Consider the following 14554-nt stretch of genomic DNA (forward strand, 5'->3'; position numbering starts at 1 on the left):
GGCGTTTCACTCAACCCGATGTTCATAAATGCGCAACAAAGAGTACAGTGACTATAACGCGAAGTGAACGCGTTTGCAGCAGCAACCCGTCTGGCTCATGGCCCATGGAAGCGCGTGGTCGGGTTTGTCGTTGCGCCGCACGCAAATCACGTACGGTCACAAAGCAGGCAATGTGTGCTTCGTCTGCTCCAGCGCTGTCGCATTTCGCACGCTGTAGTGCGCCAAAGAATATGTGATTTTCCTTTATCCAATTCCAATCGGTGGCGAACGCATTGCTGATCTACTCTCGCACATTGAATGCGGGGAACACAATTTATTCGCTGTCACTGTCGCGAAAATAGCAAAACAACACGCGCTGTTTTGAAAACCACTGCACTCTGGGTCGGCAAGCAGGCGGAGCTTTCCATCTGGTGAACTTCAACACCATATCCACGGTACTGGGCATGCCATCCCCCCTGCGTCCTGCAACATTACCAGAGTATAATTTATACGAGTTCACATTTTGCAATCGCACACACACACACCAAACATGTACAAGATACTCAAAAATGTATTGAAGATAAGATAATAAATACTGACGTCAGAATGTAATTAAAATAGAGTATAAATACATGAAAATTAAAGTAATTAAGATAGAGTACGAAATACAATTAAGTTAAGATACTATTTATCCTTGAACGCAAAAAGTCACCGTTCACTGGTCACTGTGGCAAGTCGTCGCTATGTGATATGAATCACCTAAACCCCGCGTACTACGCAAGCCCTCCCTGTGTGATTGTGATAGGAGTCATCTAAACACAAGTCCCAAAAAGATGACAAAGGGATACCACATAACTCCACTAAGTATGCGACCCATAATAAAGCAAACGTCTAGCAGGTCCCTGTTCGGCGAGGTCAGAATTCGGCGTTACCGCATCAGGGCACACATAATAGAACCCTCACTCGCCAAGGATTAGTACACGCGGGGCAAGATCTATAAATGGAGACTTCCAAGAAGGGCCAATGTCCGGGTCAAGTCCGAGGAAATCAGGAAATATCCACTGAACAAGCAACACAATGGAAAGACGAGACACAGAAAGTTTGAGAGGGAGATCCAAAATATGTAATTAGAGTATTGAGTAGAAAATACCATAAAATGTATTTTAAATAGAGTACAAATACACAAAACAAAAAGTATTGAGTAGAGTACCAAAATACCGCAAATTGTATTTAAAGTACAGTATTTTAAATACAATACTCCAAATAGTACAAGTCTGACAAACGCACACACACAAATAACACATTAAGAAATGATAATGAGATGAGGCTCATGTCGGGGCCAGCAGGCTGGGCGCTACCACAGTGCCAATTGTAGATAATTAAAGTTGACGGTCGAAATGGCAGTTCAGGTGATCACATCATGGAGGAGAGGCCGGTTGATGACAGAAACTCCCAAAAGTGCACTCGTGTTCGTGTAGTGACGGTAGGATAGCATAAATAGGATATGGTGGGATGAAATCTAATGAATGTATTTTTCTATGGGGGTGTACAAACTTTGAGATAGAAACGACGATGCTTACGTGAAAATGTTGGACGTACTTTTATTTTATTACCCATCAAGAGTTCATTCTTTTTCCTTTTTCAACGTTACAATGACGACTGTTGTTACATGCTAAGAACTTCCTTTTCGTTTGTACAGTAGACATCACAAAGAGAATATGAAGACAGATACGGTTTAGATTATGTAACGGGGGAGGAGGTGAGGCTGCATGGTCCATAGTCTATTCTTTTATGTTTTCCTTCCTGAACAAGCACTTATTGTGACATCTATTTTTAGACAATCAGGGGTGCTCCTGTCTTGACAACGGGGACAGACTGTCTCCGACGCCGCCGATGCCTTCCGGAAGCGCAAAGTGCGTGGAGTCATCGCGCGTTTGTCACAGACGTCAACGAATGTCACGGTACTGCACAAGGTATGAAATCTGCGTATACAACTATAGGACATTGAGAGGCGGCTCCAAAAAAGAACTACAGGTAATTCAAACCGTACCATAGATTAGATGACTCGTAAGTGTTTCCAAGTTCCGCGTAGAGCGCCAAGAGTAGGTTCGCAGTGTTCCCCTCTGGTCCCGAACGGTACCAGGATGTGAAAAACAGGGGATCTCAAATTCCAACGGGAGACAACTCCGAGATGGCCACCGAGATCCAGGCACAACAGATGCATCTCCGCAAGTGGAGAAAACCGAACATTAAGCGTGGGTCATATACCAGGACGGCTCAAGGTCATGAATGAAGGGGGCAAAACCGATCGATACGTTTAGCCAGCGCGAATATTTTGCATGTTAGCTTTAAAAGCTCGCGAATATGCACCAATTACTTCATATCCGACGGGATCTCGCTACATGATCAGCGTACGAGCAACAGTTTCAAGCCCACAAGCACGCCATATGCTGCGACTTGGAGGCGTTGTGCGTCCTCCTAAGCCAATCAAAACGGCTTGAGATTAGCAGGAGTTAACCTCTCACGAAGTGTGGCTGGGAGCGAAATTCCGCACGAGGCTACATTGGAAAACCTACTCGTTTGGCCACAAGGAATATGTGATATAAACACACGACGCACTCAGGGAGCAACCACCGCGGAGAGTGATAAGCTATATGTAGAGGGCGTGGTCTTTCTGACAAAGAAATTTCAAGCTACTCTCATTCCATTCTGTGAGGATGTACACTTTTGTGTCTACACTCTTAGAAATGAACTTCACCACATAGCACGCTCCTAGCCAACCATCACCCCGAACGACAACGTTCTCGCCCCTGATTTGTTGAAAACGTGAGGAGGAGCTTCTTTTGTGCCATTATGCATGGCACAAAATAGGCTCCTCCTCCCGTTTTCGACAAATCAGGGGCGAGAACGTTGTCATTCGGGGTGATGGTTGGCTAGGAGCGTGCTATGTGGTGTAGTTCATTTTTAAGAGTCTACACTCTAAAAACAGAACTTAACGGCATAGCACGCAGTGCGCCAACCATTGCCGAGAGTGATAGGGTTATCGCTTCTGATTCGAAGAGAGAGGTCGGCGTACACCTTTTTGTGGCAATTTGGATATATGAAAATTGCCACAAAAAGGCGTACGCCCCCCTCTCTCTTCGAATCAGAAGCGATAACCCTATCACTCTCGGCAATGGTTGGCCCACAGAGTGCTATGTGGTGAAGATCTGTTTTTAGAGCGTATGTGCAAAAACGGTTTCAACATTCGTTCCGCCATCATTACTTACGCGAAAAGGATATTTTTTTGTGGCTAAGGTTAGACCTTGTAGAGACAGCAATCCGAAGAAAATAACAAGAAAGACGCCACTGGTGCGTAAGATTTTGCATTATATATCATTGACTACTTGTACTTCAAACTACTTGCATTGTATCATTGACTATCCATCTACTTACGTAACGCGACTAAAAGCTCATACCAGCAGCCATCTGTTACAAAGAAGCGATTCTGCCGCTCTCTGCAACCATTTCTGCTAGACATCTGCCATTTCTGCACTTCCGATGGTTCGAAGCGGTTCCGATCCTTACCGACATACATCTCTCAATGCAGATGACATTGATAAAAGCAAGCGCAAAATCCGTCGTTTTGGTCTGTCACCAGTGATATCTGTTTTAATGCAAAACAATCCAGTTTCACCAACGTGGTGGCATCTAGTAAACATGGGCCAGGTATAACTACTGGATGGCCTGTAATAATAGGACACTGGACTTGTGAATGGCTAGATACATGAAAAAGTGGGTGCAGCATCAGGTATATGCAGGTCCCATTAATGGTGAGACTCTCCTTTCATACGCGGCACTGGTGTGAGCGAAGCAACCGCATTGGCTTATTGGCAACAAGTGGCATTCAGCGGCGCAGAGACGTGGACAGATGGATAGAGGACATCGAGGACATCAAGGGAAGAGTGGGGGATATCCAGCGGACGTCCGCCCGTTGGACATCCGTCCAAGACCCGTTGGACGCCGGGTGTTTAGCGGTAGTCCATATTCGTATGGAGCCGAGGACAGCGGCTAGGGCCGCAGAGGGAGAGAACTCGAACTGGCGGCCTCTGTAAGTTGTTATGGTGTAGTGCACGCCAAAATGGGTAGCATAGGTGGACATGAATGTGGCGGCAATGTGGCAGGAACGGTGTGCGCTGTGGTATCGGGCATCGAGGCGGCCTCGGGCCGGCGATAACGGTCGACCACAGTGAGTGAAAGCGGTGCCCTTGAGAGACGAGCAATGAGCCGACGAGGATCAAGGTGAATTTTGTCAAACCGAGCGTACGTACAACAATTTTGTGAACCTCTCGGGGCATATAAAGGCTTCCGGATGACATGAGCGCAAAGGTCAGTGGCTTTGGTCCGTAAAAATCGTGAATCTTCGGCGCTCAAGGAAATGTCGGAAATGTTTCATTGCGAGGAATACCCCAAGAAGCTCGCGTGATAAGGTTGTGTAGCGCTGATTCCTATCTTTGAGCTTGCGGGAAATGAATGAGAGGGGCTGCCAGCCGGTGGAACGCTGCTGCTGTCGCGCTGCTCAGACAGACGTCGACGAAGCGTCGACCATTAAGCTGATACATGCGTCGTGTACGGGGTGATCAAGCATCCACGCAGCGGAAAGTGCGGACTTGGCGTTTTCGAAGGCGTCCACGTCGGACGGTGTCCAGGAGGGAGAGGGTCAGCACGACGTGTACAGGACGTCAACAAGGCCTCCAAGGGAAGGAGTACAGAGGCACAGCCGGGGACGAAACGCCGGTAAAAGTTAATAAGTCCCAAGAACTCGCGTAGCTTCCGGGCGGAAGATGGTCGGGGAAGATCATTGATGGCTTGGACTTTTGAGGGCAGGGGGAGACGCCGCTGCTGGTGATACGAATGCAACGCAATACAATGCAATGTGGCCTGCCTCGGCCAAATCTCGTTGTTTACTGCTGGTGATACTTTGCAACGCCCAGATCACTATTGGCCGCGTTGATGACCACGCCAAAGTCTGAGAGGCGAGTGAAGGGGGCGCGGAGGGCGTGACATGCTCTTCAGGTGTCGCACTGGCAATCAGCATATTAAACTGACATAGCACTGGCAAGCATATTAAAGGCTCGTATTTTGAATTCTGTTTCACCTCATTCTGCTTCCTGAGTGATGGAAAGGGAGGCGTTCGCCTATCCCAGAGTGTTAATCGTGCTTAATGGCGCTACAGTAGCGCCGCTGTCGTACTCTCAGTTTTTCTTTTTATTCTGTAGCGGGACAGCTATTCCACTGCTTTTCCAACTGGCAGCGGAAAACGTATTTCCTTAACAAATAACTGGGTAGTGGCGTACTCCTTCTCCGCTACCGCTACTTTAAGTGAAGCGGAAAATGTGCGACACAGAGGATAAAACGCGATACACCGACAAACCACTTCTAATGCGATAGCATGACAGGCCTCACCCCTCACAAGTTCCTGTGCGTCTTCTTCGTAAACTCAGCTCCGACGACGGGGATAGCGCTACGGGTACGGGAACCATGGGCGCAGCAATGGGCGCAGAAAGGAAAAAGGGAAGGGGCCGAAGGGAACTCTTCCTTCCTCAGTATCCCATGCTCAGCCGCCACTGTTTTATCGTTTACACCAATCAAGTTTAAGGTTGACACCGGAGCAGATGTCACTGCTGTGCCAGAGTCAGCCTTGTACCCAGAGACGCGATGTTCTGTGACACGTCCTACAAAGAGGCTCTATGGCCTGGCAGGTCCCTGATAAACACTCATAGACACTCTGGGTCAAGTACACGTCGACACGAGCTGGAACGGCCACACGATCAAGCAGGAAGTCTTCATCGTCGACGGCCACGCTCTGCTAGGTCGATCAGCCATCAAGGCCTTGGAGGTTCTCCCTTAACTTCTCGAAATCGGAGACGATCACGGACACGACTGCATCGTCAAGGTACTCAGAGCTCTTTGGAGGCCTAGGACAGATGAAGGCAACATACAACATTTACCTTGTCCAGAGACCAAGGCCATACGCAGTAACTTATCCAAGACGTGCAGCACTTCCATTGCTACCAAGTGTACAAACTTGGCGTAATTCAAAAGGTAGAGCATGCCACGGAATGGTGCGCGCCGGTGGTAGTTGTAAGGAAAAAGAACACCAAGCTACGCATCTGTGTTGATTTCCGCGAACTCAACAAGCAAGTCGTCCGTGAGCGCGTGATCATGCCGACGGTAGAAGAGAACATCAGCAAAATCACGGAAGCTAAGGTGTTCAGCAAGCTCGACGCCAATGGTGGGTATTGGCAAGCCCCCCTATCACGAGAAAGTCGCGAACTGACCACCTTCATCACCCCGTTCGGAAGATACCCATTTCTTCGTCTGCCCTTTGGTATAGCGACAGCCCCGAAATTTTTCCAACGACAGATATCACGGATCCTTCAAGACCTCGACGGCACTGTGTGCCACAATAATGATATCTTGATTTGCGGGAAAAATCAAGAACAACATGACAGGCGTCTCCATGCAGCGTTGCGTAGACTCTCAGACGCGGGCATCACCCTTAACGAGGAGAAATGCCAGTTCAGTAGGACCAGGATCCACTTTCTGGGTCACATTCTCGACGGACGGGGAATCTATGTGGACCCTGAAAAGACCGAAGCCATACGCAAGACGCGGGCACCTGAGTCTGCTAGTGGGATGCTTACGCACTTGATGAAGTTCCTGCCGGGGTTGGCCGAAAAGACAAAAGTACTTCGTGAACCCCTTTCTTCGTATGCCGCCTGGTACTGGGGTCCACAGCACGAGCAATCGTTCCAACAGATCAAGAAGGAACTCACAACCACTCCCGTTCTGGCGTACTACTCTCCGTTGCGACCACACACCTTGTCCGTGGACGCGTCGTCCTACGGCCTCGAAGCGGTGCTGCTCCAGGAGGAAACTGACGGTCAACGTCATCCAGTTGCGTATGCGTCGAGGCTCCTGCCTCAGACCGAGCAACGGTATGCACAGGTAGAGAAAGAAGCTCTAGTGGTGACATGGGCATGTGAAAAGTTTCGTATGTATGTCCTGGGCCTTCGCTTTCAAGTGGAGTCTGACCACAAACCCCTCGTGCAAATCTTTAACACCGAGAGGCTCGACGACCTCACTCCGCGTCTACAACGGTTGCGTATGCGGACACTGGAATACGACTTTTCCGTGACGTTCGTACCGGGGAAGCAGCTATACACAGCGGATGTCCTGTCAAGAAATCCACCTTCACGCCCCGACGACGTCGATGGCAGCTTGGAGTCTGTGGTGGCGGACTACGAAATCCTCACCGTCGAGTTTTTACCTGCTTCTCACACCATGCTGTCACGCATAAGGGACGCCCTGAAGAAAGATGCGACCCTTCATCAAGTCATGGAGTACTGTGAGGCACAGTGGCCAGAGGCCAGCACTCTTCCAGAAGACATACGGAAATACGTCAGCGTAGCTGACGAACTTTCGGTGGTACGGGGACTTCTGCTTCGAGGCTCCCGCTTAGTCGTACCAGCGGTCCTCAGAAACGAAGTTCTTGAGGGTTTGCACACGGGTCACCAGGGAATAACCAGATGCAGAGCAAGGGCCCGTGAATCGACGTGGTGGCCTGGCATTAGCAATCACCTGCAGGACTACATCCAGAGGTGTCCAACCTGCCAGTCACACAGGGTACCTGGGACGGAGCCGCTGCTGCAGACCCCTCTCCCAGAGCGTCCGTGCCAAGTGATAGGGATGGACATTTTCTACGCCAACCGTAAAAACTACTTGGTAGTAGTAGACTATTTCTTCTAGACTAGTTTTTTGAGGTTGTCAGGCTGAAGACTACCACGACAGCCGACGTCATCTCTGAATCGGCGCCCATGTTCGCACGCTATGGAATTCCAGATATCGTCCGTTCGGACAACGGCCCGCAGTTTATTTCGGCGGAATTCCTACGGTTCTTGGTCATCCAGGAAGCCAAACTTGTGACGTCAAGTCCACACTTTCCGCAAAGTAACGCACAGGCGGAACGCACAGTACAAGCGGCTAAGGCTCTCCTGTCCAAAGCTCGGCGCATCGGAGTACACCAGGGGCATGTGGCTACTCTCCGGCAGAGCTCCTCATCAGTCGACGTCTCAAGACCAACGTTCCAGTCAATCCAGCGTCACTGGTTCCACCATGGGCCCAGGTTCCAACGCTCCCAGGCGCAGACGTACGACATCCGACATCGCGCAACGGAGCGACCTCAACTAAAACCAGGAACAGCGGTTCGCATCCTAGCCGGCTCTGCTACACATGGCACCGTGATCGGACATGCAGATACACCAAAATCGTACATGGTCAGGACCGAAACTGGTCTCGCAAGACCGACCCGAACACACCTGCAGGAGACAACTCCCACGAGAGATGCCTCCATACATGCCCAACGAACGCTAGGCCAACCGGCAGTGACAAGGGGACAAAACGGCGGACAGTCAGTGACCCAGACCAGATCAGGGCGAGTGGTGAAAAAACCAGAACGTTACGGTTATGGGGACTGTTCGTAAGTTCGTGTAAATATGCTTTGTGGTGTGCTGTTTAAAAAGGGGAGGTGTAATATAAAGACGACGACAAGGTTGGGACATGGCCGTCGCTTGTATATGCGATCTGATCGCGTGGCTTCGATCATTAAACGTTCTTTCGTTCTTGGAGACGGTCGCCTCTCTACCCGCTCGGCTACGACACAAATTCCTGTGCGTCTTCTTCGTAAGCTCAGCTTCCAACGATAGAGATAGCGCTACGGGAACCATGGGCGCAGGAATAGGCGCAGGAAGGAAAGCAAAGGTTATAGCAGCCACAGTGAAACAAAACATGACTCTTGTTGTCGTAAGGGGGGAAAACATTAGACGCATAGCGTTCGTTTATGTCATCCGCAAAGCATGTGTAGGGTTCACTAAAAGGATATGCAGGTGGAAGGTACCCTCAACAAGCTATCTAATCCACTCCCCCCAGTCGACATTCAGGCGAAGAAGACGAACATCTCCTCAGCTAAAAGAAAAAATGGAGCAACGGACGGAAATGGAGCAATTCGGTTTGCTGCAACTGGACCTGTATTCTTGACTGCCGCGTTGTGCGGTCCTCAAACTCAGTGAGGGACCAACCGCGATCCTCAAAATCTGTGTATGGTTCATTAAAAGGATATGCAGGTAGAAGGTAGACAATATGCCGTGTTGTGCGATCCTCAAACTCATTGAGGGACCAACTGCGAGCTCACGGTTGTTTCACTTTCAGATCAGGCAACAACGTTCAAGTTGCGGTTAATGTGTGCTACTTGAGGTACTCATGGTGCAGCCTTTTTTTTAGAAAAATACTACAAAAACAAAAAAGGAAGACACTGAAATGCAACTTTCTGGTTTTCTTCGGTTGCCATTCGGTTGGCGATTTTTCACTCATACTTTCCTCCTCACCCTGTTGTTCCCTTCTTAGTATAAGTTTCAGTGATGATTTGACTCTTGTGTTGTCCTCTTTGTCTTGTGCGTCCCTCAAACTCAAGGAAACGGTACCTGTGTAATATATTTCAGCTTGCATCTCTCCCCATCTATGCTGCATAAAAATCATAAGGAGAGAGGCTAGAAGAAAATCTGGGAGAGAGAGCAACGGGGGAGAGCAAATGAGTTATACGAAAGCGAGACCGTTTCTATGTTCAAGTTCGGCGATGCCATGATCGAGATTCTGGATTCGGACAGATTCGGCCACAACCTTTCCACGCGTGAAAACTGGGCGCGTTCGGCGCCATGGCGTCCACTCCAATGCAAGTCGTGCTTGCTTCCGCTGAGCTCCGTGTACCATGCATGTGCGAAGTCTTTGTTTTGTCTGGTCTCACGTGTGCGCTTGGATTGTGTCTTATCCTGCAGGGAACGAGTATCGAACGGTTTACGCGTTGTGCTGCGATATGATAAAAAAAAAAAGAAGAAGAAAAAAACGGCGCACGGAACTCGTAGGAGACACCGTTCGTGACACGCTAGACATAACGCAGTGATCATGGCGGCTCCCATGTTATGAGAGTTCTATGCTATGCTGAGAAGAGTTGGTTCAACGGTCGCTCTCCGCATGCCACGAAACCTATCTCGTCAAGACGCTTCGTTAACTCATCGAATGCGACTCAATGTGGCTTTTACAGCTCAGTGGCTTTATCGCTTGAGACAAATTGGCCCTCCCAGTTGCTGTCTATGTGGTGCTCTAGAAGACCAAGAGGACATTCTTCTTCGTTACCCACGCTACCAACCTTCCTGAACCGCACTCTCTGGGTCGCTTAACCAGCTGGACTCTCGCCCCCTCTCTCCCTTAAAATTGATTCGTCCCAGCCAAATCCAGCCTGCCTCTGCCCTCAAAGCTGCTTTAACCTTTTTGGACACCATAGGACTTCGCTCCTTATTGTGGTGGGACTTATTGTTTCATTACCCGCATCAACACCAGTAATGGAGTAGAGTATCGCTCCTGGCGAAGAAACTCCCCATTTATCATGTCACAATATAGTTGTTGCTTTCTTTTCAACTTGCATTTTTCGCCGCAGGTAAACAGAATAAGAACTCACAGAAGTACTGGAGACACAATGAGGTCATATTACGAGACAAAGGTTAACTTCGAGTGTGATACCGTTAGGGAATATTCATACGCTGGACGGATCCCCGGGATCGATCAGCGAACTGCGTAAACGTCAGAGGTTACGTCATGGAAATGTGTGCACTGCGGTCCGCGAGGGACCAGATCAGAGAGCGCGGACCGTTCGCCTCCGTCACACAAATTGTTTGCGTGACGTCATCCGCCTCACGAGATTTTCTCCTTGCTCCGTTCCTTCGTGTGAACCCACCCTTAGTGGCATCAGTCTCATAATAAATTCCTGGTCGCGCCAAAAGCTCAGCACGGACGATAGATGATGCCACGCGAACGGTTGTTTTGGCTCTTTCCCCGTATACAGCTAGCTCGTGGCCAGGAGTGTGTAGTAACAGCAACGGACCTGTCTGCCAGGTGAAGTTTCACCAGCGGCGTGACATTGAAATGCTGCGTTATATTATATCTTGCAAGCGGTATTGCCAAGGGGGGACCGCAACGGCATGCTTTGTCGAGGCGTGGGCCTGCCGACATGCACAAACGGTGGCTCGCGGACATCCCATGTTGGTGGCCTTCGTCTACGCCTCGCAGTAGCCTAAAGTGATTTAGGCCTGCCCTTATAAGCACAGATTTCATGGGAATGCTTCAGATCATTAAAATCATTGGCTCTCGATATACGCTGAAAAAAAAAAAAAGTGTTCACCATTCACTAGATGTGCTCGCCACCAGCAGCGCGGGACTTTCGACTTTGAGGTTGATCGTAAACTTAAAGGAGTACAGAAGGCCATCCAAAAAAATTCAGATTAAGATGTCTGATGAAAGTGTGTGTTTCATTTTACCGAGTAGCGCGAAATGTTTTGTTGTGTGCAATTTGTTTCCCAGAAAAAGCTCACATAAACATGGCTCCGCGCGTTCACCCTTAACTCGCCACTCCAGGTATAACGAGGATGAGAAGGTATGTGGCCACGTCACCGATGACGGTATAAGGGTTCTGGTTCGCCGGTCAGTGGGGGTCAGCGCCGTCCCTTTGCCGCCGTAAACCAGTTTTGCCACTTCTCCCGGAGAATTGGGGATAGAAGGAGCGACCGAATCATTACCGAACCAGGTGAAAGGCTTTTTCAGAACCTCGAACAGCCGAGTAGCAGACGACAGCGGAGTAGCAGACAACATATCTCTAGACCAACCAGCGAGCATTCTCCTTATAGCGTCAGCGCGAGGTTCCAGGCAGATCACAGGCTGGTACTGCTCTTCACCACCGTTGCGCACGGTCGCGTTTTGCGGCTACTTCAGTTTCTGAGATAATTATGACTCTGTTGTGTGAATTTCTTCCCATGGTGCATCTTATTGGCCTACTTAACAGTTTTATAGGAAGAACACAGGGTGTTAAAAATGACTTCTGTGCTACTTTAACACGCTCAAGCGTAACGACAATGCAAAGCACATCAGAAATATTATGCAATAGTATTACTCTGGTACGAACAGAGGTCCTCCTGGAAACTAAGGAATAAAAATTTAGTATTCGTATAGCGTCACCGGTGTCACGCGCAGAAAGCTTGTTAACGGCCTCTTAAAGGACATGTAGATGGAAGGTTGCCTAGTTGCCGTGTTGTGCGACCATCAAAGCCTTTGAGGGACATGAAACCCATGTAAAACTTCCTTCCAGGCAAACGGACCATGCTCCATAGGCTACGCTGTGGCTATGCGTTCACCAACTCTCAACTATTCAAGATCGGCTCTAGCGGTGACACCGGCTGTGGCAACTGTCGACAACCTGAAACAATCGAGCACATCCTGCGAGAATGCTGAGCATACCATTCTGCGCGCGAAGTCCTCCTTCCTCACTTCAGCTCTGGCACGCTAGCGGACATCCTCTACCCCGGTTGTTCTTATGCCGAACGTCCCGCTAAAGCAAGAAACCTTGTTCTCTTTCTGAAGGAGGCGCGTCCTGCCCTACGAACACTCTAGCCCGTTGCACTCTCCGACGGACTCACGCACTCTCTACGCATCCATCCGTTTTCTTTTTTTTTTTTTTTTTGCTATGTAACCGTGACGATGCCCATTTCTGCGTGGCCAACAACGGCGAGCCGATTCTGTCGTTACCCCCACCATAGAGGGACAAACTGCGGTTTCTTCACTTTCGCATCGAGTAACTATACGTTGCGAAATTGTTATGTGTGCTACTTAAGGTACGCATGGTGCGGGTCTTTCTTCACGCTAATCCTGACAGCGCGTTATCCTCCCTCCTCCTATATATCCTATATAAGATTAATTTATATAATATATAAATAATAAAATAAATAATTTATATAATATATATATAATAATTAAAGGCTCCTATATAAGATTAATAATAGCGCAAAAAGAAACAGAGGAAAGGAAGACTAGACGAGACAAGCGCTGACTGCCAACTGAATGAACTGCTCATCGGGCGTCCTGCGCCGACTTCACAGGGAACTGTGGCGTTTTCATCGCCACCTGCATCTTTTATAAATGAAGAGAAATGCCTTCGTCACGCTGGTTGACTGCTGCCGACCTCACAAATGACCACGCCTCGCTCGCAATGGGACTTTTCGTACTGGCTGTGCTAAGACCTGAGCCCTAGAGGACAAATGGTGCCTCATGAACGATGCATCACTTGAAATACAACAGATTTTCGCATATTCTTGCGATGCGGGGCCTCGTCACAGGAGCCGCATGCACTGCGGAAGGCACTTGGATCTGTGGGAGTCACCCAAACCCTCATTAGTAGACAAGATCTGTCCCATGGGCAGCTCACACCACTGAAGGATCGTTCATGCGGCTATCTAATGTGAATGTTTTATGCCCTGCTGTAGTGCACTGCTTCGACGGTCGTCTGCGTACTCGCTCTTCTCTGCTACTCCACGTGCTAAAATAAAGACATACCTGATTCTGCGCCTCAGCCTTTCATATATTGAGAAACTGGGACAGTACGGTTATAGACCTATACGTTTTTTAGGGGGGGGGGAGGTGGTGTCGACACGTGAGCCACATCACGCAGTGTCGCTCTACTCTGATCAGTTCTAAAGTCACTTACCAGATTAAAGTTATACACTGTCAGGCCTTGAATTTTGACGGTTCCGCCAGACACGTCCTTTTTATTGTCGTACACCACAGCCTCTGGCTTGAAGCTTGCGAAGATGGTTGCGGTCGTGGTAAAATACTTTATCACAACTGTGATCAAAGTATAGGAGTGAGGTGGATTGGTAAACTCAGCCGCCTTGACGCTCTTCTTGTCGTACATCAAGCAAACCTGCAGCCTGCGCATGTAACCTACATGTTAACTTGCACGTGTCACTTACCATTACCACAAATATTTGAAGATAGGTACGACCAAACATCCGGAGTCAGGTTAGAGACGATGAGGGCTGTTCACAGCATAGGTCAGCACTTTTCCACTAATTCGTTCACCGTCACACTATGGCGGGCACATATATGTTTCACCCCGTCTGTCGGCGTCAGAACGGCAGTATCAACGTCATGCGTAGCCCACTTATTCAGAACAGACAAATGCTGCGCAGCCTCCTTCCAGATTCCTCTTTGCTTCATCACCTACCATTGCCTATTGCAAAATTTCGGACTCTGTATAGTGTTCACAAGTTTTCTTTTTTTTATTTATTTGATATCAGTTTACTTAAACATGCGCAAGTGTGGTACTGAGGAGGGCATTTTCTTGTTGACATCTGAATAAGCTAGGTTGGTTTTAAAGTGACAGTCGCATCCGTTTCTGCGATTTCGAAACTTTAGTGTCATTTTATTCCTTATAAACTGCCGAACACGCCATCGAAAACCCCACACGAAATAGTGGCGTTATTCGGCTGTTATTCGATGGAATACACGACAAGAGCAGACGGCGGATGCTGTGTGTATCCCGCTAAACCCTCTCTCAAAAAGCGTGGAAACGTATTTATCTAAGAACCAATCAGGGCGCGGCCTCCAGGATCTGGACCGAGAAGCTTTTCATCCGCCGCCGTCTGCAATTGCTCTG

At 48.8% G+C, this 14554-nt stretch overlaps 1 protein-coding gene across 1 annotated transcript in view; it reads right to left on the bottom strand.

Annotated features, from left to right (window-relative positions):
* Nucleotides 1-298: 298 nt before the first annotated feature.
* Nucleotides 299-14554, bottom strand: part of LOC135393321 (uncharacterized) — a 142194-nt gene continuing 127938 nt past the window's right edge. The window contains exons 6-7 of the mRNA XM_064623792.1: nt 13604-13826; nt 299-462 (exon numbers count right to left, since the gene is read on the bottom strand). Of these exons, the coding sequence (XP_064479862.1) occupies nt 418-462; nt 13604-13826 (268 nt within the window). The 3' untranslated portion in view covers nt 299-417. The remainder of the gene's footprint in view (nt 463-13603; nt 13827-14554) is intronic.

This window comes from Ornithodoros turicata, chromosome 4 (assembly GCF_037126465.1).
Source record: "Ornithodoros turicata isolate Travis chromosome 4, ASM3712646v1, whole genome shotgun sequence".
In the NCBI taxonomy this organism is placed as follows: Eukaryota; Metazoa; Arthropoda; class Arachnida; order Ixodida; family Argasidae; genus Ornithodoros; species Ornithodoros turicata.